Source organism: Chiloscyllium plagiosum, unplaced genomic scaffold, assembly GCF_037043375.1.
Source record: "Chiloscyllium plagiosum isolate Xiang-an unplaced genomic scaffold, Cpla_swu_hap1 HiC_scaffold_39, whole genome shotgun sequence".
Classification (NCBI taxonomy): domain Eukaryota; kingdom Metazoa; phylum Chordata; class Chondrichthyes; order Orectolobiformes; family Hemiscylliidae; genus Chiloscyllium; species Chiloscyllium plagiosum.
In genome coordinates, this window is record NW_028270177.1 from 23,102,404 (window position 1) to 23,129,591 (window position 27,188).

The 27,188-nt window shown below is 39.3% G+C and overlaps 1 protein-coding gene across 9 annotated transcripts in view; it reads right to left on the reverse strand.

Annotated features, from left to right (window-relative positions):
- The window catches only part of tcf12 (transcription factor 12), a 329,491-nt gene that overhangs the window by 21,616 nt on the left and 280,687 nt on the right, over positions 1-27,188 (reverse strand). For all 9 annotated transcript variants that reach the window (XM_043677468.2, XM_043677462.2, XM_043677465.2 and 6 more), the window contains one exon: positions 26,690-26,896. In XM_043677468.2, the coding sequence (XP_043533403.1) occupies positions 26,690-26,896 (207 nt within the window). The remainder of the gene's footprint in view (positions 1-26,689; positions 26,897-27,188) is intronic.

Sequence of the window (27,188 nt, forward strand, 5' to 3'; positions counted from 1 at the left end):
CTTAGTTTCTGGAGCTAGACACCAGAGGGAATGCATTCCATGTGATTTTCAATTGGATTAGGTTTCTGTGAAGACTTATTAAATACTAATATTTTAAAAATTTCACAGAAGATTTGGGTATTTCCATCTTAGACTACGAGGTTACAAAATGAATTTCGGACCATTTTGCTGGAATAATAGAGCAAAAGTCAAATCAATGCTTCTGGGACCATATTAATTTCAAAATCAAGCTAGGTAATATAATGTCAATGGTCTATCAGATACAAGACTCTAAATTCTGTCCTAATATAAAAGCAAAATGCTGCCTGGAGAGTTAAAATAAAAAAGGAGAGAAGTTAGAGAAGGTCTGCATGAGGGCTATCAAACATAGAATGGGTGACACTTTGCAGAACAACTCCGCTCAGTCCACAATTATGCTCACATTTCTGTCCTAGGCCTGTTATAGTCTTACAGTGAAGCTCAAGGCAAGCTCAAGGAACAGCGTGTCATTTGGCACCTGATAACCTTCTGGACTCAAGTTCAACAGCTGTGATAGTTTAAATGCCATGAATGCATGCGCAAAGAAGTTGACGTCACCTGGGAATGATAGAAAGCAGCAAATAGTTTCAAAGCTGCTGAATTGTACTTAGTTCCTCCTGCAAATTACCTGAGTGTCTCTGATACATCAATCATAGAACATTGTACAATTCAGTCCCAGTAACTCCTGTAAATCACCCCGAGGATCTGAATCTTCATAATTAATGATGATGTTGCATCACACCACATGATACATTTATTCTGAACTCTGGAGAGTAGGGAAGGGGAAGGGAGGTTAGGTTGGCAGGCATGAAGGAGCTAAAGAAACTAAAAACCTCAATTTCATATAAGTAAAACTCTGAATGTGGAACCAGCAAGGTACTTTTGCATAAATATAACTTAGCCAGACAATGTCAAAAAAGGTATTTAATTTAAATCATGTACATTCAAATATTAGATACTTCATCAAAGTATCATTAATATGGTCAGACAGTGCTAATTTTGGCCAATGTAAAATATTTTGTGATGATAAATTTACTTCAGAAATATTTTCTGTGTGTGGGGGGGGGGGGGGGGGGGGGGGGGGGGAGGTCTAAGGATTAAAAGTACTTATAAGGAAGTAAAACGCTCTCAATTTCTTTTAGTGACAGAGCTATACCAAACTAAGGCCATTCGGCCCATGGTGTCTGCTTTGATATTCAATCATGGCTGATGTTTCTCAACCCCAATCCCTTCCCTGTAACCCTTGATCTTCTTACCAAACAAGAACCTCTCTCTATATCTTAGAAATTGCACAGCCAATGATTTGGCCTCCATAGACCTCTGCAACAATAAGTTCTACACTCTGGCTGAAAAAACTGCTCCTCATCTCAGTTCTGAAGGGTCATCCCTTCACTTTGAAGCTGTGACCTCGGGCTCTAGTCTCTCCTACTAGTGGAAACATCATCTCCACGTCCACTCTACATCCAGGCTTCTCTGTATTCTCTAAGTTTCAATCACATCTCCTCTCAGCCTTCTAAACTCCATTGAGTACAGACACAGAGTCCTTAAAAGTTCCTCATAAGAAGAAGCGTTTCACCCGGGGATCATTCTTGTAAACCTCCTCTGGATCCCCTCCAGTGCCTGCACATCCTTAGACACGTACGGGGACCAAAATGGTTCACAATATTCCAAATGCAATCTAACCAGAGCCTCATACAGCCTTGGCTGTACATCGCCTCTTTTGTATTTTAGCCCTCTTGAACTGAATGTAAATATTGCATTTGACTTCCCAGTTGCCAAGTAAGGTGGGATGGGTGTGGGTGGGGTGCTCTTTGGAGGGTCAGCGTGGACTCGATAGGCTGAATATCCTGCTTCCACAGTGTAGGAATTCTCTGACTTCCTCAAAGAATTGTAACTGATTTTTCAGGCATAACCTCCCCTTGACTCAGTCCTATTTTACTGTGCACTTCCAAGTACTCCACAATCTCATCCTTAATAATGGACTCTGACATCTTACCAATGGCTGAGGACAGGCTAGCCAGCCTATAGTTTCCCATCTTCTGCCTCCCTCCCTTCTTAAACAGCAGTGTTACATTAGTCCCGGTCTTCCATCGACAGCCATCATTGCTCCCCCCACCTATACGTTTCTTCTTCCTTGGGATGAATTTCTGCTGCGTCTCCCGAATCCTCTTCAGAAACTGCTGCCATTGCTGCTTCACCATTTTCCAATCAACTCTGACCAGCTTCATCCTCATATCTTGGTAGTTACCTTTACTCAACAACAATTCAATCTTCCCCTTCTCAAATTGGAGGGTGAAATCTACCATATTATGTGTCATTGCTCCCTCAGGGTTACTTTACTTTCAGCTTCCTGATAAAGGTGCAACACATCACCTGACCTGGCTTTTCTATTTTAATTACTTCGTTCTTAACTTGATTTTTAAAACTTCTGTTCTGGTCTTTAGTTTGTAGCCTGTATATATTTCCCCTATTTACCTTCAGTCTGAAAATAACGTAAATACAGACAGTCATATTAGTAGCTATCAAAGAATTTACAGTATACATATGATGTCACTCTTTTGTGCTGGGCCCCTGATCTTGAGCTACAATTTATCCAGTAAAATGATCTTGCAAATATCAGCCAAAAAAAACAGAAGCAAAAAGTACCTCTTCCCCTCTGCACTGATTTCCCACTTTGCCTTCAAATTCCCTGAACTATCTATTCACTTGGGCTGTGTTTCACTCTGGATATGATCTGTCCTTTCTGACCGTGCAAAATTTACTGATGAATTAATTACATAAGTCTTTCATTCCACATCTATAAAGGTAATTCACCTTCCACAACACTAATAAAAAGACAATTACATTGTAGTCTTAGTTAACATCTTGAAAAGAAAACCGCCAACACAGTACATCTATCTATTAAAGCTTGTTAGCAGTGCAGATTCAATTTGCTCACTCCCAGTGAATCTCATAATCCCTATTTCGTATGAAATCCTTTTCCAACCCACTCATGTAATGTTAGGTAATTTGGTCTCACAGGAACATTAAACTCAATTAGTGAAGTCATTATTTTCCCGGCAGTAGCCTCAGGTAACTTGCATTGTTTCAGATGAAGTAGCAGTTTCCACAAGAGAAATCCGTGCAGTAAATTTCAGTTTCCTTGTCCCAAAATTTTGGAGAATATCAGCCTTTGAACAGTTAGTTTTAGTTGAGTAGGATTAGCTTTTTAATGAGGTGTCTCTTTGTAATTTAATATGCTAAGAAACTACTAGCAAACGTTCTAAGTATTGCATAATGATGAGACATTTCAAGATTACACTTACATTACACCCAGCAAAACATGTAGTTCCACTTCAGGTTCCAGCCAAAATCTTGTTCACATTGTTCAGGTCCATTCTGACTGTAGCTGTAACAGATGAACTACCTTCATGGATATAATGTGACCGAACTTGTGGTCACCTGTTTAAACTATCCTGCTCGAAGTATGCTTTGACAAGTCATTTTTCTGCAATTGATCTGAAAGTCTGCGCAATAATGCTTATTTCAGTTATCAGGGTGGCAAAGTTATCACAAAAGTAATTAGGAACTGAAGTCTATCATAAAACCTGTTATCTGTCATATTCAATGGGTAATGGAAGGCAATCGTTGAGCATAATTTAATCATTAGCAGTAAAGGAAGGTCAAACTAGTCTTAGGGTGTAGAGTACTAAATCAGTAAACAATACAGAACCATTCACTGCAAATAGGAATACTTTCCAAATGCTACCTAGAACAAATTTAAATATTGTGCATGGTGGCTATTATCACACTTCAACACACCACCTTGTTCCCTGGCCAACATCTTTGTCTCAGGCTTGCTGCAGTGCTCCAGTGAAGCTCAGTGCAGGCGGCACGGTGGCACAGTGGTTAACACTGCTGCCTCACAGCGCCAGAGACCCGGGTTCAATTCCTGCCTTGGGCGACTGTCTGTGTGGAGTTTGCACATGCTCCCCGTGTCTGCGTGGGTTTCCTCCGGGTGCTCCGGTTTCCTCCCACAGTCCAAAGATGTGCAGGTCAGGTGAATTGGCCATGCTAAATTGTCCGTAGGTAAGGGGTAAAAATGTAGGGGTATGGGTGGTTTGCGCTTCGGCAGGTCGGTGTGGACTTGTTGGGCCGAAGGGCCTGTTTCCACACTGTAAAGTAATCTAATCTAATCAAAAGAACAGCACCTCATTTTCCACTTGGGAACTCTAAAGCCTTCTGGACTCAATACTGTATATAGAGTTCAACAATTTTAGGGCTTGAGGCATCTTCTCCCATGTCCCAACCCCCACACACCATGCCTTGTTATCACATGATCTGCGATTACACACAACCCATTGTTAGCCACTAATAGTCCCCATTAGTAGCTATTCATTCTCCTAGGCTGATCGGCGTCCACTCTTTTTGTCTGTCCAACTGTTCTTCTCTCTCTTTGGGCTCTATCTCCATCTATCTTTTACTCCTTATCCACACCCTATCTTCTGCATAATAAACTTTTCCTAGCTACTATCAGTTCTGATGAAGGGTCACAGACCCAAAGCATTAACTGATTTCACTCCAGATATGCTGCCAGACTGCTGAGCTTTGAGAAATTTCTGTTTTTGTTAAGGGTCAGTAATATTTTAGCAAATAGCTGTAATGACCATTGATTTAGCAGTAATGCAACATATCTCAGGGTCTTCAGATAATTTATCCCAAGGTTTTAGTGATCAACTGAATTTTCAGTGGTGAGGCCAATTTTAAAAGAATACAACCTGTTGGAAGTGTTGAAAAGGTCACTTGCCATTCGGGCAGGTTATTTATTTTTATTATTTGAAAAATGGAGTGAAAATAACACACCATTCAAGAAAATGAAAAGACGAGTTATATTTTAAATACATTGGATGGATTTGTAAATAATTTGTTAATTAATTATGAACTACAGATCATTTTAACATGCAATGATAAAGGTTTTAAATGTTAAATAGAACTTAAGAATCTACAAAGAAATTACTGAACAATAAAATAATTGAAGATTTCAAAGTATAATTTGAAAGGGAGATCAGTAATGAATCCAACAATTTGTATTTAAAATATTACAACTAGCTATGTTGTATTTTTGTACCATTCCTAAAACTTTTGCACAATTCAATATAAAGCATAAAAGCCTCCACGAGAATACAAAGCTGAATGCAAAGATCATTCACTATATATTTGCCAAATCTCCAAAAAGGACCACTTCAGTAATGTGAAACGTGAAACATAAAATTAGTACTTAGAAATATAGTACAAAAGCTAGAGTTACTCATGAACGAACATTGTTTAGAACACATGGGGGCGCCTTAGCTTCAAAATTGCAAGGTTCAAAATTGCAACCAGTCACTTAAACACAGTACTTCTGTAGAGATCCATTTTAAATGGTCATAATACACAAACAAAACATTTTAAAAAATATATTAAACCAAAAAAAAACTGGAAAATTTATCTTCCTCATTTAAAAATTCTTGCCTCAAAAATGTTTTAGTATTACCTATAAATCAGAGTTTCTGACTGTTTTAAGTGCAGCCGCATAAAGTTGTACAGAAAGAATGGCCCTTGCAACTGAGGCCCCTCAACCAAATAGGATGCAACTGACACTGCTAAAAGTTGTCCCACATCCCCAGGACTTTCTCAGCAGGCGCAAACGATGAGAAAACCAGAAAAATTCAGCAGGCACGAGAAACTGATAGGTTCTTTTGCATTGAGAATATACAAATAAATTAGCTAATAAAATGAATACAATTGCACATGAACTACAATTGTACTTGGTTTGTACAAAAAGCAAAAGTTCAGCAGAACACTGCCAATGGAAAATGGACAGTCTTTACAGCAACATGACAATCAAATCACAATATTTCAAAAGAGAACTTTTAATAATTTACAGTATGAGGCAAGTTCTGTGGACAGTAGCAAAACAATTACATGAATTACAGACACTAAATTCCAAATAAAAAGCCTTGCAATGTTTTCAATCTGCCCGAGCCTACTTCTAACTTATAAGAAATGTTCAGTCTTTATTCCTGTCATAGTTTACCCCAAGATGCTCCCCTTCTAGCCTTCAAAAGCCCAGCTCAAGGTTAGAAAGTGGTGTGTGATTCTAAGAGGGTGCACCAACCAATGAAAGGCAGAGGATACAAGAACCATACACAACTTCTGAAGCAGGCAGCACGAAAAAACAGTGGTGGCAAGTCTGCCAGATTCTTGTAATCAGCACTGTTCTGCAAAATTGCAATTCACGGAAATTAGATGGAGGGAATCTCCCTGCATTAAGACTGCTGAAAACAAACATTAACACACAATCTGCCATGATATTTACAATAATTGAATTTCAATCCTTTTTGACATCAACTACATTTGAAAGAGTATCATTGGAACTAAGGAGGAACAGACCATCCATCCCTTCGAACCTGCTCCATCATTCAACAAGATCAAGACTTATTTTGATTTGGTCTTAGCTCCACTTTTCTCACCGCTCCCTAAAACATTAAAGTCCCTTGTATATGACCAATCCATTGAGCTCAGCCTAGGATAAATTTAAAGTCCCAACTTCCACTTTTGGAGGTGGTGTAGTGGTAATGATATCGGACAAATAATCCAGAACCTCTGGCTAATATTTTGGGTACATGGTTTTGAAACCCACCATAGCAGAAGGTAAAACTTGAACTCAACAGAAATCTGGAGTGAAGAACTCGCCAAAGGATGACTAGGTAACCACAAACACTTGTTGCAAACTCCACCTGATCCTTTAGGGAAGGAAATCTGCCTTTCTTACTTGGTCTGGCCTACATTCGACTTCAGATCCCTAGCAATGTACTAAACTACTGTCAGGGCAATTGGGAATAGGAAAGAAATACTGGCCTAGCCAGTGACAGCCACGCCAGATCAACAAATAATAAAATTCCACATTCTAACATTCCACATTACTTTGAAGGGAAATAATTCTCATTACTCTCTTAAAAGGAAGACCTCTTATTCTTAAACCACGTCCTTAGTTTTAGTCTACAGTACAAAATGAAACATTTGTCAGGTGTCCACTTTATTCAGACCTCTCAAGATCCTATCAGTTTTAACAAGATCACCTGTCATCCTGCTAAACCTCTACAGGAATAAGCCTAACCTGTTCAACCTCTCTCTTGAAGATAAACCCTTTTCATCCCAGGAATGAGTTGAGGGAAACCATAAGACACAGGAGCAGAAATTAAGCCATTCAGCCCATTGAGTCTGCTCTGCCATTCAATCATGGCTGGTAGGTTTCTGATTCTCAACCCTTGATCTCCTTGGTATCAAGAACCTACCTATCTCAGTCTTAAATATACCCAATGACCTGGCTTCCACAGCCTTTTATGCCAAGGAATTCCACACATTCAGCACACTCAGGCTGAAGAAGTTTCTCCTTATCTCCGTTCTAAAAGGTCTTCCTATTACTAAGGCTGTGCCCTAGGGTCCTAGTCTTTCCTACAATGCAAACAACTTCCTAACATCTACTCTGTCCAGACCATTCAGTATTCTGTAAGTTTCAATTAGATTCCCCCCTCATCCTTCTAAACTCCAAGTTTAGATCCAGAATTCTCAAATGCTCCTTGTGTGTTAAACTTTTCATTCCTGGGACCATTCTCGTGAACCTCCTCTGAAGACACTTCAGGGCCAGTACATCCTTCCTGAAATATGGGGCCCAAAACTGCACCCAATATTCCAAATGTGGTCTGACCAGAGCCTTATAGGGCCTCAGAAATACACCACTGCTTTTATATTCAAGTCCTCTCAAAACAAATGCTATCATTGCATTTGCCTTCCTAACTACAAATTCAACCTGCAAATTTAGCTTCAGAGAATCTTGGACTAGAACTCCCAAGTGTCTTTGCACTTCAGACTTCTGAATTTTCTCCCCATTTAGAAAATAGTCCATGCCTCTAATCTTCCTAGCAAAGTGCATGACCTCACACTTTTCCATGTGGTACTCCATCTGCCACTTCTTTGCCACTGTCCTAATCTGTCCAAATTCTTCTGCAGCCTCCCTGCCTCCTCAATTTACCTGTCCCTCTATCTGTCTTTGTAGCATCTGCAAACTTAGCCAGAATGCCCTCAGTTCCTTCATCTAGATTGTTAATGTATCAAGTGAAAAGTTGTGGTCCCAACAGTGAGCTTTATGGAACATCATTTGTGACCAGCTGCTATCTTGAGAAAGATCCTTTTTATCCCCCCTCTCTGCTTTCTGCCAGACAGCCAAGCTTCTATCCATGCTAGCATCTTGCTAAAGCAATCATACTTTTTCTCAAATATGTGATCTCAGTATGTGGTCTCACCTATGCTCTGTACAGCTGCTGTAAAACATCCATACTTCACTCCCATAATAGGTTCAATAGACAGATATTGGACAAATTATTTTGGGAGCATCTCTCTTGGTGCTTGCAATTTCTCAATCTTTATTTCTCAGCTCACTCCCTTTGTTATATGGATTTTGTTTCCCCAACTGTGGGTTAAGAGTTCAATAATGCAATTAATTTTAACCTGAGCCTCAGTCGGGCATGCCAGCACACTATTTAACTCAGGGGGCATCAATGCAATATTCAGCCCAATCTTTAAAAGTAACATGTTGCAGATGGTGGAAATCTGAGATTAAAACAGTACAGATTTAAAATACTTAGCAAGTCTCACAACATCCGTGGAGAGAGGCGCAGAGCTTCTGTCAACCTGAAATATTAATTTTGGTAGTCTCTCACAGATGTTCAAACATCTATAGTATTTCCATTATTTTCTGTTTAATTTCAAGTCATTTTCATTTGACATCCACACATCTATCATCAGTAAAAATCTCATGAAATTAGAACTAAAATCTGGGCTGATCATTCCCTCCCTCCCCAACAAAGTGCAGCTCAACTGTCACTGTCCCATTTCTTCACTAATTGAGATCTGCAATTTTGCACAAGGTTGGAAATAAATTTATAGCCACTGAGACAAATGTATTTTCAGATTTTCTGAAGCATTGTTTTGTAAGTAGCAGTTGCCAAATCACTGTCATTTTGAATAACCTAAATTGTCTGAGGGAGTCACGTCTCATCTCTCCAATGCCTGTTTAGCATCCGCATGGCACAAGTTAGGAGTATGATGGAAGTTTCTACATGCCTCGATGAATGCAATTCCAAAAACACACATGAAGCTTGACATCATCCAGGACAATTCATTTTGTTTGATTGGCACCACATCTACCATCTTCACTATCAGCGTATAGTGGAAACAATAAATACCAACTACAAGACTCACTGCAGCAACTTTAACAAGTTGCTTCAGCATCACTTATTAAACTGCAACATCTACCACCTAGAAGGGCAAAGACAGTAGATGTATAAGAATACCACCATCTGAATATTTCCCTCCAAGCCACACATCCAGACTTGCAACAAAATTATCGTCCTTTCATTGTCACTGAGCCAAAATTCTGGAACTCCCTTCCTTCCAGTACAGAGGTGTCCCTACAACACACAATCAACAGCTATAAAAGACAGCTCATCATCACCTTAACGGCAAACAGGGATAGGGAAATAGCTTTGCCAGTGACACAAACAAATAAAAATTCAATTAACAATGTTCAATTCTTTTAGGGTTGAGAGTGATCAACTTTTAGATACAAAGGAGATCAAGGGATATGGGTATAGAATAGGAAAATAAAATTGAGGTAGATAACAGAGGAGATGATGTGAAGCATCACATTAGCTGCTCCTGCCCTATGTCTTATGGCCTTATGTGAAACACACTGGACCAGGTTTCCTAAGTGGCAATTGCACACTGATTGCCACTCCAATTCTTCATTTCACAAAAGAAGGGAGCTCCACATTTCCAAGTAAACTCCAAGCTCCTTCAGAAATGTGCAGCCATAGTTCCTTTCTGATAGTCCTTTTGTAATGGAAAACTGTCGGGGGGTAACAAATCATACCCACTTTTCACAGCAGTCAGCTGGTGCATTCTGAAATGTAAAGATCCTGCCAGTCACTTTGATAGCTGTTGTTAAATGGCATATTCATAAGGAAAGAATGAAGTTAGAGTACTGGGAAGGAAGAGAGTGCCAGGAGGGATTGGTGCCAAGTGGGTAGCAGTAGGATGCCAAGTTGCAAGGTGGCAAGGAGCCCAGGTAAGTGATGCAGTGTTATGGTAGGTTGTTGTATGAGAAATATGACCCAGCAGAGAGAGAGAGGATGGTGAGTGTTAGGTTCAGTGGTGCAGAGAGAGAGAGGATGGTGAGTGTTAGGTTCAGTGGTGATGGTGTGGGAGATGGTCATTGGTTCCGCCTGATGGGAGGGTTGGGTGGAAGTGCAGAGCAGCAGAAGGGTTTTTGGAAATGGGAGAAGCAAGTCCTACAGCCGGGGAGGGGGGGGGGGGAGCTAAGTATGAAGTTAGTTGATTAACTACTCTATACATTTAATAATTTAATCTAGCCTATTTACTTAATTGCATTGGAATTCTGAATTAAATGGAGACTTTCAGAGGGTTCTGGATATAGAGGAATTATCCAATGCAATATTCAATTTCCCAGGCAATTCCTTTGGAATCTTTTCCTTGGAAATCCCCATGCACAACTCCCATCTATGGTAGAATAACAACTATTGGATCATTAGAAAATCTGTAACTTGGGCAGAAAGGACATGCTCTTTGCTCTGTAAGGTAAGAATATATTACAAAACTAATGTACTACTGACAGTTCAGCAAAGTATTTTTCTTTAACTTTAAACAGATATTATTGCAAACACGATCAATTTCAAGTTGAGTACAATAACTAGGTTAGATATAGAAAACATGCACTTTTAAGAGGTGGCTCAGTAGCCCTTAATAGCTGCTGCAGTGTAGGTTTTACCCTTTACCTTGTCTCTTGTGAAACTACTTGCCATACAAATAGAACTGCTTTTCAGAGCAACTGGCAGGAATGTTACAAAAATTACATCAGCTTAACTCAGTGAACACTCATTGCTTGTAGAGATTGAAAGTATGGAGCTAGTACTAGACAACACACCAGCTCAGGACCGAGAATTGGATTGGATGAAAGCACATTAAATCAAAGTCTTCTGTTTTGGTGGTCAAGATAGGCAATAAAAGATTTGGAGGACTGTTCCAATAGAAGTAGCACTCTCAGAATGGCCTGGTCAATCTTCCTCTATCAACTAAATCTATTTTTTAAAAAGGGTTATTGTTGCAGAACACCTGCATTTGCATAAGAATTTGCACTTCAAAACTTTTTAGTCCTTTTAAAAAATTTGAGGTAACTATGCAAATATTGTAGTATCAAAGGAATCAGGTATATGAACAAAAGTAAACATTAGGTAGAAATTCTGCAAAACTTGGCTTTCATTACTTCATGGGAGTTCAGTTGTCAATTCCCTCTAAACAGGAACCATCGCTTTTCTTCTAACCTTAATAACATAGCAAAATGTGGCTGGTCTACATAAACATAACAGGTGTTCAAACGGTTCTTTGTCTCAGAGTAGCAGTCTGTTCTGCAAGGCCAGATAGTTCAACTCATTAGCATACAGCTGACAGTCTGCAGTTTGGGTGGTGAACTGGAGCACTGATGACATTTGTCTACATTTCACGGTTGTTTCAAAAATCTCTGAAATAAAAGCACAGCGCCAACAAAATTCAACACCTGTTCTCAAAAAACATAATACAACCCGTCTCCAAGTTATACACGACATACATATATTAGGTGGGGTGACAATGCAAACAGGTCTTAACTCTTATGAAATGGAACATGCTGAAACCTTCACCGATTTCCATTCCTAATTTCCTAAAGTCAGTTATTCCTTGCTGCATATAAATCTGTGAACTACAAACCTGAGTCACCTGGGTAGTTTCAAGAAACTTGTTCAAACAATTGAATTTTTTAAAAAACTTAATAACTTTGGATGATTTACTGACCTTCTAACATTCAGAGCTTCTTTACATGTTATTATTTGTTGTTTAGCTCATTTAAAAAAAAACCTATGCATTGAATTCTTGCTTGCAAGCAAAATGCCTTGCTATTGTGTTCAAGTCATCAGTTGGAAACGAGTCCTTTTATGTTACATTGATTGTCAAATGCCATTTTTTTCATTTAGTACGGAAAATAATTCATCCACCACGGCGACCCCAATTTCCACCAACACCGCTAAAAGAAAAATCATTAATTCATCTCAGATAGCAGTTAAACAGCCCTTGTGACCTGACTGGAACCTAGCAGTAGGAAGTGTACCATAGGAAGCCAACTAAGTTTCATTCTCCAACTTTATTCCATTGGCTTGTGTGATGCAGTGGTAGTGCCCCAACCTCTATGCTGGGAGACCTAGGTTCAAGTCTCACCTGGTTCAGAGGTGGGTAATAACATCCCTAAAAAAGGTTGATTTGGAAATATCCAACCCTATTCTAACTTTCCTGAGGTAAAATCTCGCTTTTACTGGATTTAGCATCCTTCCTGAAATAAGATTTTGAAGCCTCCTATCCCTAGCACTGTCTAAACAGAATCAATGTGCTACAATGTGACTCAAATTTAAGAATTTATTTGTTGAATTTATAGTTGTGACATTTTTCCTGTCCTCTGCAATGCTTTGCAACAGATTTTCCAGATCGGAGTCAATTTTTGGGTAAAACCTGCAGTCATGGCAATTATTTCATATAGGTTAATTCACCTATGTTAATTACTTTTCATTTTAATGCCAAGATTACACAGTAAGATATGTGACAATCCTGCCCCTTTACAAGCTTATGTTGTCCTTGGTTTTTTTCAAAGGGGGTATAAAGTCAGTGGCGCCGAAATGGCTAACAGACACTGCCGAGGGCAACAACCAGAGGAAGCCTTTAGGTGTTTTTTAAAAACAGTTGTACAATGAAAGGGGATTGGCCAGTTCTTCCAGTTCAGTTTTGTTTTTCTAGTTTGGTTTTAGTTTTAGCAGAGAATCAAAAACTGTTGGGGACTCAAATAAGCAGCTACAGTGAAGAGGTTCCATATTTTAACAGTGGTCTTGCCTGGACTTTTTCTCTGAAATCTCTCCTGCCTGTAAGAACCTGTGTTTGAATTTACCTTTTGCCAAGGGGTGTATTTATGGGAATTGGAACAGCTTCATTAAGTTGCGATAGAGTTGGTTGGGTTATCAAATAGGTTGTTATTCTAAATTCAGTGTTAAGATCATAAGACGTAGGAGCAGAAATTAGTCCATCCAGTCCATCGAGACTGCTCTGTCATTCAAACATAGCTGATATGTTTCTCAACACCATTTTCTCCCTCTAACCATTGATCCCCATGATACTCAAGACATTATCTATCTCAGTCATAAATATACTCAATAACCTGGCCTCCACAGCCCTCTGTGGCAATGAATGCCATACATTCACCACTCTCTGGCTGAAGAATTTTCTCCTTATCTCCATTTTAAAAGGTCGCCCCTTTGTCCTAAGGATGTGCCCTCAGGTGCTAGTCTCTCCTATCAATGCAAACAACTTCCCAAAATCCATTCTGTCCAGGCCATTCAGTATTCTGCATGTTTCAATTCGATCTCCCCATATCCTTCAAAATTCAATCGAGTTTAGACCCAGAATTTGCGAATGTTTCTCATATGTTAAGCTTTGCATTCCTGGGACCATTCTCGTGAACCTCCTCTGAACACACTCCAGGGCCAATACATCCTTTCTGAGCTATGGGGCCCAAAATCGTGCACAATCCTTTAAATGTGGCCTGACCAGAGCCTTATAAAGCCTCAGAAATACATCACTGCTATGATATTCAAATCCTCTTAAAATAAATACCATTATTGCATTTGTCTTCCTAACTACTGACTTAACCTGCAAGTTTACCTTCACAGAATCCTGGATGAGAACTCCCAAGTCTCTTCGCACTTCATACTTCTGAATTTTCTCCCCATTTAGAAAATAGTCCATGCCTCTCGTCTTCCTACCAAAGTGCATGACCTCACAATTTTCCACATTGCACTCCATCTACCAATTCTTTGCCCACTCTCCTAACCTGTCCAAATCCTTCTGCAGCCTCCCTGCCTCTTCAATGCTATCTGTTCCTCTATATATCTTTGTATTGTCTGCAAATGTAGCCAGAACACCCTCAGTTCCTTCATCTAGATTGTTATTATACGAAGTGAAAAGTTGTGGTCCAACACTGGGCCTTGCAGAACACCACTTGTCACCAGCTGCCATCCTGAGAGAGACCCTTTTATCCTCACTCTCTGCTTTGTGCCAGACAGCCAGGCTTCTATCCATGCTAGCACCTTGCCTCTAACACCATGGTCCTTATCATATGCAGTAGCTTCTTGTGCGGCACCTTGTCAAAAGCCATCTTGAAGTCCAAGTAAATAGTCCATTGGCTCATTACTTCTTCAAAGAATTCTGGCATGACCTCCCTTTGATGAAACCATGCTGACTTTGCCCTATTTTACGAGGTATTCAGAAATCTCATCCTTCACAAAGATTCCAGGGTATTACACATGATTGAGATTAGGCTAATCAGTCTGTAATTTACTCCCTTTAGAAACAGAGGTGTCATGTTAGCAATTTGCCAGTCCTCTGGGACCTTCCCCGAATGTAATGATTCCTGGAAGTTCACCATGAACACCTCCACTATCTCTTCAGCTATCTCCCTTAGAACTCTAGGGTGCAGCCCATCTGGTCCAGGTGATTTATCCAGCTTCAGGCCGTTCAGCTTTTCCTTGGTGTGGGCCACCATACTTAGCTCTGCACCCTCACGCTCTTGAATTTTTGGCATATTAATCATGTCTTCTACAGTGAAGACTGACATGACAGCCATTTCCTTGTTTCCCACTACTATCTCTCCAGTGTCATTTTCCAGCAGCCCAATGTCCACTTCTATTCTCTTTTGCCCTTTATATATCTAAAGAAACTCTTGCAGTTTTCCTTTATATTACTAACTAGCTTACCTTCATATTTAATCTTCTCTCTCCCTATTTCTTTCTTTGGTGCCCTGTTGGTCTTTGCAACCTCTCAATCCTCTGGTTTCCCAGTGCCCTTCACCACATTATTTGCTTTCTCTTTTGCTTTTATGCTATTCCTGATTTCACTAGTCAGCCATGGTTGCCTCATCCTCCCTGTACCATGCTACATTTTCCTTGGGATGAATTTCTGCTGTGTCTCCTGAATTACTCCCAGAAATTCCTGCCATTTCTGTTCCACTGTCTTTCCTGCTAGGCTCTCTCCCAGTCAATTCTGCTCAGCTCCTCCCTCATGCCTCTGTAGCTGCCTTTATACAGTTACCTTTGATTTTATCTTCTCCCTCTCAAATTGCAGAGTAAATTCAGTCATATTATGATCACTGCCTCCTAGGGCTTCCTTCACCTGAAGCTCTCTGATCAAGTGTGCCTCATTGCACAGCACTAAATCCAGTATTGTTTGTTCCCTAGTGGGCTGCACTACAAGCTACTCCAAAAAGCCATCTGGTAGACATTCCACAAATTCCTTTTCTAGCAATCCACTACCAACCTGATTTTCTCAGTCTACTGGCATATTGAAATCCCCCATGAATAGTGTAACTTTGCCTTTCCTATGCATCTTTTCTTGCTCCTTTTTCTTTTGCTCGTGTTTCATCCGTAATGTTTAAGTAAATTCTGCTTTGCTTAAAGCTAAGTGGCTCGACCAGCTGTAGCACTTCTGGGATATCTACTTTGCATTTGCTCCCCCACCCCCCAAAAAAAATCAAGTTAGGGCCTGGGTTACTTTGCTAAAATATTTGGAGGGGGTCTGGCCTAGTTCAGAACAGATTGGGGGCAGGACTTGTTCAGTAGTCCCAATTTGGGATTAGGGTTGTTGGACTTGAAGGTGGCGAGTGGTAGGTTTTAGTATCTTTTGTTCCAGGTGTTGAATTCAGTTAATTTAAGCTGTGCTAGGTATGATAATGGCTCAAGTCACGAAGAGTTTTCTGGAGTTGAAAGAAGTGACTTAGGGGGCTTTACAAAAGGTGAACAAGGCAAAACTGCTGGCATTGGCAGACAAGCTGATGTTGGAGTTACCTTCATCTGTGAGAAAAGGAGAAATAATTACAGCAATAGCTCTGCATTTATATTTACTGGAAAAGTCATCAGAATCTTTGGAAATTGCTAAATTCAATTGAAAATGAAGCAGTTTTAAGTTAGAGGCAAAAGAAAAAGAAACAAAACAGTTTGAATTATGATTAAAAGCAGAGCAACAAGGACAGAATTACTTTGGCAGAACAAAAACAAAAAGGAGAAAGAAGCAAGGGAGAAAGAGAGTGAGGAAAAGTAGAAAGAGAGAGGGTTTGAACTTCAAAAATTGGCACTTCAACAGAAAAGTAAGCTTCAAAGGATGGAGGTGAAGGCAGGAGGTAAGCTTAGTGAGGATGAGCAAACCTATTGTCGCCAAAGGCCAAATAGGGATCTGAGCAGGAGAATCGACATTTCGGGCATAAGCCCTTCATTAGGAATGAAGCTTGTGAACCAAGGGCTTAGAGATGTAAATGGGAGGGAGTGGGGCTGGGGGGGAAGGTAGCTGAGAGTACAATAGATAGATGAAGGGGAGGATTATGGTGATAGGTCGGAGGGGAGGTCCTTCCCACCTATCCGTTCCAGCCTCTCCTCCGACCTATCACCATTACCCCCACCTTCATCTATCTATCGTACTCTCAAGTACAAAGGAACCTTGATTACCTGAATATCAATTATCCGAATATCCGATTATCTGAAGGAAATCTCGGGGTCCCAATAGAAATATTATGTCAAAGAGCTGTTTCAACCCTGATCGCGTCTTTTGTTTACAGGTACAATGATTAAAAACGAACTCTGCTCACTGAAATGCTGCCAAGAACAGTCCTGGACAGTCCAGGCACCATCTCCAAATGACTGACCTCTCGCTCTCCCCCCACGTGTTCCCTGGAGTTCTACACAGGGGTGTACCCCAAACTCCCCCCCCCCCTTCCCCAGATAATCTCTCCAACATTGTCCTGTACAGGGCAGAGTTGGAACTTGACTAAAAGTTGCAGTAAAATGTTGCGCGCATGTGTGTGTGTGCAAGCTATTTGAGACTTACTCCAGAAAGGGAGCAGCAGTCTTACTGTTGGTGTACAGTCTGGCTGCCCTGGGGGAGCAGGTCGGCTGGGGGCTGGACGGTGGGTGGGAGGGCGGGGTATAAGTGGCCAGGGGTGGGTTAGGGGCAGATGCTGCCTAGTTTCCTGAACAGGGAACAGATTTCATAGAAAACTCCGAGCCCAGAGGAAATCAATTAACCCAATAATCAATTATCCGAACGAAATAATGCCCACCTATCTCGTTCAGATAATCAAGGTTTCTCTGTCCATATAGGAAATGCTGTTCCAATTAAGCAACATCCATACAGACTTAACCCTTTAAAGTTGACACAGGTTCAAAGAGTTCGAATGCATGCTCCAAGACAACACTACTAAAGTGAGTTACATGACTGGAGTTCACTCATAGCAATGGTGCCAAAACCAGATAGTACCCAACTGTTACGTTTGGATTATCAAAAAGGCAATGCAGTCACAAAGTCTGATTCACATCCGATTCCACGTTTGGAAAACTGTACTGAAAAGGTGGGACAAGCAACTTATATTTCTAAGATGGACTTCTCAGAAGATACTGGCAGCTACCTTTACCCGAAAGAGTGAAGACAATTTTGGTTTTCCTAACACCAAATGGACGATACTAATTTAAAGTCATGCCATTTGATATGAAAAATTCACTAGCCAGATTTCAAAGACTAACCAATAAAGTCATTTCCAGATTACCTAATTGTGTGGTTTACATCAATGATCTGGTGAATTTTAGTTATACAAAGAAGGAACGTTTACAGCATCTATCCGAATTATTCAATCGACTTTCAGTGTCAGGCTTCGTCATAAACCTGGCTAAGAATGAGTTCGCCAAAGTCCAAGTCATGTTCCAGGGCAATATCATCAGACATGGACAGGTGGCCCCACAGAATGCGAAAACAAAGGTTATTGGGGAGTTTCCCATAACATCAATAAAGACAGCAGTACTGCGGCTCCTGGCACTGAGTGAGTTTTATCGGACATTCGTACCGAATTTTAGCAGTTTGTCTGCTCCACTCACTGAATTACGAAAGAAAAGCAAGAAATTTCAGTGGATGGCAGGCTGTCAAAAATCATTTGACAGCCTGAAAGCTGTATTAAACACTGAGACCTAGCATCAGCCACTTCTAATTTTGCAAAGCTATTCAAGATGGCTATCGATGAGAGTGATGTGGGTGTCGATGCTGTACTCTTACAAGACGACGGCTATTGGGTATTTCACCAGGAAACTGAACATTCATCAACAGAAATACTCAACAATTAAGAAGGAAACTTTGAGCTTAGTGTTGGCGTTACAACATTTCGACATTTATGTTGCCAACAATGTGTCTGAGACAATCATGTATACTGATCATAACCCATTCAGGGTTTTGGAGAAATTTAAGGACAAAAATTCCATACTGTTTCGATGGAGCTTACTATTACAGCCAGTTTGAAAATTCAACATGAGGCAGGACGAGAAAATGTGATTGCCAACACAATGTCGAGTCTTGGATGAGAAACAGAGGGGTTCAGTGGCAGGAGTAAACAGACTGCAATATAATGTAGTAGTGATGTTTGCATGGTTGTAGTCAATGCAATGAATATGTATTGTAGTGCACGAACTGTGTAAGGCTCAGGGGTTTGAAGCCATCTTTGTATTTTGATTGTTCTTTTTTTAAGGTGGGAGGTGTAACAAGGTTATGTCGTCCTTGATTTTTTCCAAGAGGGGTTGTAAAGTCAGTGGTGCCGAAATGGCTAACAGACACTGCCTAGGTCAACAATCAGAGGAGGCCTTTAGGCTTTTTTTAAAAAAACAGTCGTACAATGAAAGAGGATTGGCCAGTTCTCCCAGTTCAGGATTTTTCTAGTTTGCTTTTAGTTTTAGCAGGGAGTCAAAATCTGTTGGGGACCTAGAGAAGCAGCTACAGTGAAAACATGTTCCATGCTTCAACAGGGGTCTTGCTTGGACTTCCTCTGTGACATCTCTCCTGCCTGTAAGAATCTGGGTTTGAATTTACCATTTGCCAAGGGGGGGGTGTTTAGGGGATGTTGCAGGAATTGGAACAGCTTTGTTAATTTGCGAATGAGTTTTTTGTGTTATCAGATAAGTTATTCTAAGTTCTGTCTTCTTTTGTTCGTGTTCCATCTATAGTGTTTAATAACATCTGCTTTGTTTAAAAGCTAAGTGGTTTGACCAGCTCATCACTCCTGGAATATCCATTTTATATCTGCCTAAAAAAAAGTCATTTAGGATCTGGGCCACCTTCTTAAAATGTTTTGAGGGTGTCTGGCCTGGTTCATAACAGATGGTATACAAGGTCTGCTTGGTAAAAGGTTCTTTTATTTAACAGAAGCTGGCCTGGATCAGTAAACAATATATTTTGAAAATAGTCATCTTTTCTCTCGCTCTCTCTCTCTCCCTCCAGGACAAATATTCATATATAAACCATTAAGTAGCTGCACTAACTAAACCTAGAAAGGTGTACATATTGCAAATGCTCATACTCCATTAGAAACACAGACAAGCATTAAGCTCAGATCTGGGTTAGTGAATGTTGCTGTCCTCTTCAAATGCAGTGAATTTCCGATCTTTTCCCTTGCATACAACTTTATTTGTGGTCTGGAATCCATCCATATTTATGCAGTTTCCGCCAGACTTACATGCTAGCATAGGTCCTCTGCTCTCCTGGGTAACCTTCCTTCCCTCTACAACACCACCTGCAGTTCTCAGGCAATCTGTCCCAATACTCTAGAAGTCTGCCCTTAAACGTCTTTGCATGACGGCCCATTGCTGTCTTATGCCTTCAGTCAATTCAATATTTCTTCTCCACTACTTTAAACTCTAATTTAGTTTGGATTTTTAGCTCACAAGCATTGTATAAATTCAAGCAGTAGCCATCACCAACATAAACCCGATGGAAAACTTGTACAGCCTTCTCAAAACACAGAAGATGCAATTCCGCCATTGTATAATCAAGTTGCTACAGTTTGTATGTTGAATTTAGAATTGTGAATTAGTTGTTAAAAACTTTAGCTGCAAATTTGCCACAGGAAATTAGACAGAGAAACCAGAATGGTGACCAAAATGATTTCCAATACCTTTTTAAAAATTTCTTAATGGGATGTGGCTGTCACTGAGCATTTATTGTCCGTACCTAACTACCCTTGAGAAGATAGTTTTTGGGGGGGGGGGGGGGGGGGGGGGGGCAGTGGGGGTGGGAGTTGTAGCAAAACGTTTGCACACCTACAATACTGCTATGCAAGCCACTTCCAAGATTTTGTCTTAGCTGATGTGAAGAAATGCCAATACATTTCCAAGTCAAGATGGTTTGGGGCTTGCTGGAAAGCTTGCAGGCCATGGTGTTCCAACTTGTCTGCTGTGCTTGTCCTTCTCAGTGAATACTGCAAGACTTTTCACTGATTTATCAAGCTTCTTTTTTAGCACAACCAGAAAGACTACTTATCATTCATTTTATGTTTTCTGAAATGGAAGTTTAACCTTTGATCTGATTTCCTGCCATCCCGCCAAGTTCAGTTGCTTTATGCATAAAAAAAAGGAGCAAATTAGCAGTGTGAAATTTACATTTCTAGAGATGTCACATCAAAGGAAGAAACGTCAATGAAATTTAAAAGTTAAATATTTGAGATTTCTATCAAACATTCATAGCCAAAAAGTTATATTTATAGCAGTGCTACATAAATTATTTGATGAATGCAGAAGGAGAACTGGGAGCAGCAGATGCTTTGCAGTACAATTAGGCTTTAAGCATGTATCAGAAAAGCAATGCACAAAATACATTGAAGCAAAACTGTAAACTATCTAGACACTTGTGGTTAAAGTGTGAACTTGTAAAAGAAATTCAGTAAAATATCAAAAATTACTTACTGTTGGATTAAGCAGCTTAAAGTAACAGTTTGCATTCCTACATTGCTTCTTTGAAAATGCAATTGTCTCAAGTGTCCTATATATTCTCTCTCTAACAATCTGTATAATTTGGAGTGGCATGGTGACTCTATAGCCTCAGTGCCAGGGACCTGAGCTTGATTCCTACCTTGGCAAAAATCTGTGTGGATTTTGCACATTGTCCCTGTGTCTGCATGGTTTCCTCCAGGTGCTCTGATTTCCTCCCATGGTCTAAAGATATGTAGGTTAGGTGGATTGGCCATGCTAAATTGCCCATAGCGTCCAGGGTTGTGCAGGCTAGTTGGAGTAGCCATGGGAAATGCAAGGTTACAGGGATGGGGTTGGGTGGAATGCTCTTCGGAGGGTCGTTGTGGACTCACTGGGCCAAATGGCCTGCTTCCACACTTTAGGGATTCTAAAATCAAAACTAAAAGATTAGCTAACTATTACTGCTTTATTAAATTGTTAAAAAATTTTAAAAATTACATCAATAATTTCAAAGGCATTTCATATTTATAAATGAATATTTACTATCTTACAATTTATACATAAAATCTTTGTAAAGATTTTTTACCCACTCCTTCACACAAGGAAAGAGATTTCTCAGTGCGTCCAGATGCCAAAACACAAAAAGCGGAAACAAAATTTAACTTTGGAAAATTTGCCATTTAATGTACTTTTAAGGGTTTACTATTACAGAACAAAATGAAGAAATACAAAGTAGAACGCTGACCTTCTGCCAGCTATGTTTCATAGGGATTTAAGCCTTTTGATGTTTACTGCCATGGCTGCCCAAGGTATAAGTTTCTACGAAACGTGGGAACTGGAACAAGTTCAAACTAAAATAAGCTATATTGGCAACACGTGAAACACTGACAAAAATCGGTGTTACTCGACTGGGAGATAGTTGAGTGGTAACCATAGATCGCGGACATAGGGATGAAGGGTGAAGAGGACTTGATCAAAGTAAAGACATAAGCAGCACAAGGTTAAATGACTTCAGGTTTACAAAGCATATCTTGCAGTAGTTACATTTATAGGTTTAAAAAAAAGGTTTTCAAAAGATTTCAAAAGACAGAGACAACATTACAGAAATGGAAATAGGTAGTCTTAGTGATGTTATGGGTTTGTGCTCAGAAACTTATTTCAGGGAGAAATTTGCACCAAAGTCTCATTCAGCTTCAGACAGTTACCATGGCCAGTAACAGAGATGGCAGCTGGGGAACAAGAGTTTGTTCTGGAGTCCAAAGATTTTCTCTTTCCAATGTTTAATTGAAGGAAATTTCTGCTCATAGTGGAATTCACATTGCATAACCTCACCCTTCCCTGTCTCTGTAATTCCTCCAGCTCCACAATCCTCAAAGATATACAGTCTGATTTAATTCTGGTACATAGAAAACTCCCAGTTTTAATTGTTTTATCACTGGTGGCCACACCTTCAAATGTCAAGACCCAAAGATCTACAATTCCCTCCCTACAACTCTCTGCCATTTATTTCTCTTTTTCAGCTACTTTTTAAATCCCAGCTCTATGTTCAAGTGTCTGGCCATATGCCTTCATATGGCCTAAAATGGCTCAGTGTCAAATTTTGTTTTATACGCCTCCAGTGAAACACGTTGGAATGTCTTATTACTCTAATAAGACTACCTTCAGGGTTATTGTTAATCCTTCATTTAGAGAAAAATGAATGTCATAGTGATAGAAAACATGGATGCAATATCTCTTCTTTCTGCTGTTAGATCTGAGTTAACTGTTAAAGATCTTAAGAAATGTGAAAAGGTAATATAACTCACAAAAAGAACAAAGTTTCACATGATGATTGAGTGGAGTTAGGCAATTTAACTGACTGGCAAGAGTGCCAAAACAGGTCTTGGCATTAGTCATCAGCTGTGAGAAAATTAGCAGAGAGCCACTGTTGATTGCTGTCTATAGACACAACCCATACCAAAAGTGAGATGCAAACATAAGCTGGAACAAGAGTCAGAGAAAGGATGTGGGAAGAGAGGAGTGTGCAGGAGTGAGGTAAAGTAGCCAGAGGGAGTATAAGACAGCAAGTGGACAGAAGGATCATGGAGGAGGAGAGCATCCACTGAGAAGGAAGGGAAGAGAGAGAGTACGGGACAAAACTCTTTCTTCTATGGTGAAAGGATCCGAAAGAATCCGGCAAAGATCACTGGCAACAAAAGACTGGCAATATAGTCAGATGATATAATTAGATCAAGAGCAAATGGACTGGTGTGTGTCATAACTTAAGTATGACATCTATCACATCTTTCCTTATTGAAAGCAATGTCTATCCTACAGTACGGGGTGAATGCTTTCTAACAACTTTTAGGACAGTACCTAGAACTGCTTTTTCATGTGTTTCTGAAGCAGAAATGAAGTACAATTTGCAAAATATCCAGACCTATTTTAGTGTATGAAACATATCAGGCTGAAATAAATATGTTGAACATGTGGCTATATATTTTTTTCTGTTCAACAATAGCTCAGGAAACACCATATTGGCAGCTTAATTTAAATTCCTGGAGTACATCTGTTTCATCTGTGTCGCTTTTCCATGAAATTCTCTCTTATATATCAATGGCTCCCACATTTTGAAGACAAGATGGATTTAATTAATTGATTCTATCTGGGGACTAATCTATAAATTGTTTGCCTCAACTGACATTTCCATTACAGCTGTTCTCAAATCCTTTTCATTAAAAAGCTCAATTTCACAACCACAAATTAAACATTGCATTCCATCAGTTCTCATCCCTCCTCATGTACTCTTGGCTAATTCACTTTTTCAAGTAATTTTCCAAGCTTCTGCAATGTAGATCATCTTGCCTGGTTTACCCATTTGCTTTATAAAAAATGATGGCCAACATTTGTGGCAGTAGTTACACATCTGGAAAAAATGTAAGCATAAACTAAAAATTTTCTGTGAAATGCCTGTTTTCTCCATTCTGTTTGGATTTCACAAGGCATTAACCTCGAAATTTCTGGGCAAGGGAGAGAAAGCATTTATACCTCAATAGAAAATAAGTTGCAGGTGCAGTTTCAACACTGGGTCTCTTTCTATCAAGAACCTTGCACAAACAATATTTTTCCACTAAAAGCAACCAAAGAACATGATTTTGTCCAACAACTTCAGATTTAACTGTGCTCGTACAGTACGGATTCTGCTGTTGAGCGTAAACAGTAAATAGATGTTTGACATTACAGCAGCACTACTCAGAACAGTGACTAATTATCAGAACAAGAACTGCAATTTAACAATTCATTCAAAATTCTATTTGAGTAAACTTGACTGTCCAAAGCCTAGATTCCAAAACACATCTCAAACCTTAAACAATTTCCAGCATCTATAATAGTCAATGTGATTTTAAAAAGGTAATATCCAGAGCTGCAGTTAACGCTGACATCAATGGAAAAGGAACAGTAAAGAGATTGTAAATAAAAATACCCTACGTACCTGTCATTAAAGTTTTAGATTAAAATGCTTTGTAAAGTTCTTTATGGTAGATAGAATGTCATCTGACACTTGCATCTAGTGTTACTGTACTGTTACTGGCTGAACAAAGCTGCTTCCACGTCATAAGGGCTGTTGAGACAGGAGTAGTCAGTAAAACATATAAAAATGCAAGGATTACTGTTTAGTACATTCGAAATATATATTAACTATATAAACTAAAATGTAATTTGATAATTTTGAAAATCTTACTACAGTGAATGGATATTACCTTTTCAAGATTCAACATTGCCAATGATAAATCCGTTCTCGTTCATCCAACATCACTCGAAATGTTAGCAGAAATCTGCTTACATTTCAGGTGAGCCATCTCTCACAGCACCAGCCTTAAACTAAGAAACAGCTAATAAAATAGTTCAGGAAGTCACTGATAATGAACACATTCATAATTGTAGCTTCAGTTATCCAGAGAAACAAAGACAGAGTCAAAGTTGTCTAATTCAAATGCCACATCAAAACCAAACAGCAACATATACAGTTAATGTAATTATTGCAATAAGTACAAAACCTTCACCTGTACTGACAACTCATTATATAGCACAGCACTTCAAAGAAGCCTAAATATCAAAAAACAGCAAAAAGAGATCATTTCTCAAGAAGGTTTTTTTGGCAATTAAGCACAAATTATCTCTCAGTAAATCTGACAATCAGCAATCACTCTGAAAATTAAATGCTGACTCCTATTGATTTTTTTACTAAATAAACAACATTTTGCAGAAATAAATGAATTGCAGGGTTCGAATGATTTAAAAAACTCAAATTCCATTTGGTTTATGTTCTCTCAATTATAATGACATCTAAGAATATTTATTTCATTGTAGATTTAACTTAATTTTCATAAAGATGTAAATGAAGATTTTGCTGAAAGATTAGACAAAACTCCAACTAAGGTAGATTGGCCTTTGTTTAAATTCAAAGTTTATTGTGCTGAAGTTTGGAAATGCACCAAATTAACTATATTCAAGTGTAATGAATACCTCTATGTTAACACTTATTACACAGCTCTTGGTAATAAATAAGTTTGGCTAAACAAGCAATCTGAATTGCAATTAAATTTTTCTTTCAACTTAAAAACCGTAACGTGGCATTTTACAGATGCAGACAGCATATTTTCTATAAATGTGGATAATATTCCTTGGACAGAGCCCAAACCTTCAATGGAAACTTTATTATAAATCAGGCTTTTAAAGTGAAGAGAAGAGTGGAAAGCCAGAGATGCAGGAGCTGAACAATTCAGATTGGCGCGAGTAGTAACTTTTCTTCCTTAAGCTAGGATATGTTGCATGGAATCAAATCTTTTATTTTTTTCTTCAATGCATGAAAATGTAATACTTAGAAAAGTGATGGTTCTAAGCAAGCTACAGATATATGATGATTGCCAAGGATATGTAGCATAGCATGCATTCGTAGGAGTTTAAGGCTTTGTTTTTGAGCAGCCACATGGTCACAGAAATCAAATAGTGTAGGTATATGCTGTTCAGACACATTTATTCACAACAGTGATGTGCTCTGAACACATCCAAGTCAGCTGTAAAGGGTAAACATTTCAATATGCCAGACCATTCTACATCACACTTGCAAATACAGCATAAGAAAACACTGTAAGATAAATATACCAGTTATCTATGATCTCTCTCAAAAAAAAGCTGAATCTGGAACAGCATATGAACATACACCCAGTTACCACATCTGCAGCAACAATGTAGCCGATGTTGACAGCTCACTACCTCATATTCTGAAGCAGAAAACTTTTTTTAAACCTAAAATCAATTAGTACATTTGATTAGATTAGATTACATTACAGTGTGGAAACAGGCCCTTCGGCCCAACAAGTCCACACCGCCCCGGCGAAGCGAAACCCACCCATACCCCTACATTATTTGAAGATAACATAATGAAAAGTTAATGTGCATTCGTTGTGAGTTAAACAAAACCTTCTGCACAACGTACAATTTTCAGCCAAGGTGAATAATAATACAACAGCGTTCATATGCAGCACTAACTTTTAGGATTTTATTCACTTTACTTATTTTTAAGAGCTTCAAAAAGCAAACAAATTTTCTTCCTTAGGAAAAACTTCATGTGGAATTCTAGTTTTAACATTACAAAACTAAAAATCTTGAAATGGACATTCAGAAAATTCATTTTCCACGAAGACTGACAGCAATTTCTCCCTTAGTAACACACAAATAATAAAAAAAATTACCATTGATGTTTGTCGACTAGATGTTACCAGTGCAGATGCTCCATAGTTTGAATTCAGTCCTCCAACTGGCCCATTTTGTGATGGCCCCAGCAAACTATGCATGTCACCATGGCCACCAGACATACTTGTTGAAGGTCCAACGGCATGGTTTCTGAGAACGTGAATGGCATCATCCAAACGGTCTAGACGGTCCTCCATTCGAGTTTGCTGTTAGGAAACAACATTCTGAATGAAAACATTTGCTTTGGCAACACTTCTGATGAGGTAAACTCAAAGCTGGTCAATTAAAACATGTCATGGACAAGAAAGGAAAGAAATAGCAACAAAAACAAACGGTCTCAACTGTAGCGACAGGCATCTGGAATATGTTTCAAATTATAAACCGGATATCTGGAGAAAGGGAACTTAAAAAAAGTATACATTAAAGGGGACAATATATTATGGGCCGAGCAATCTGAAAGTATGCAATTTTCTCAGCACAAGAAAGAATCATTAAGAT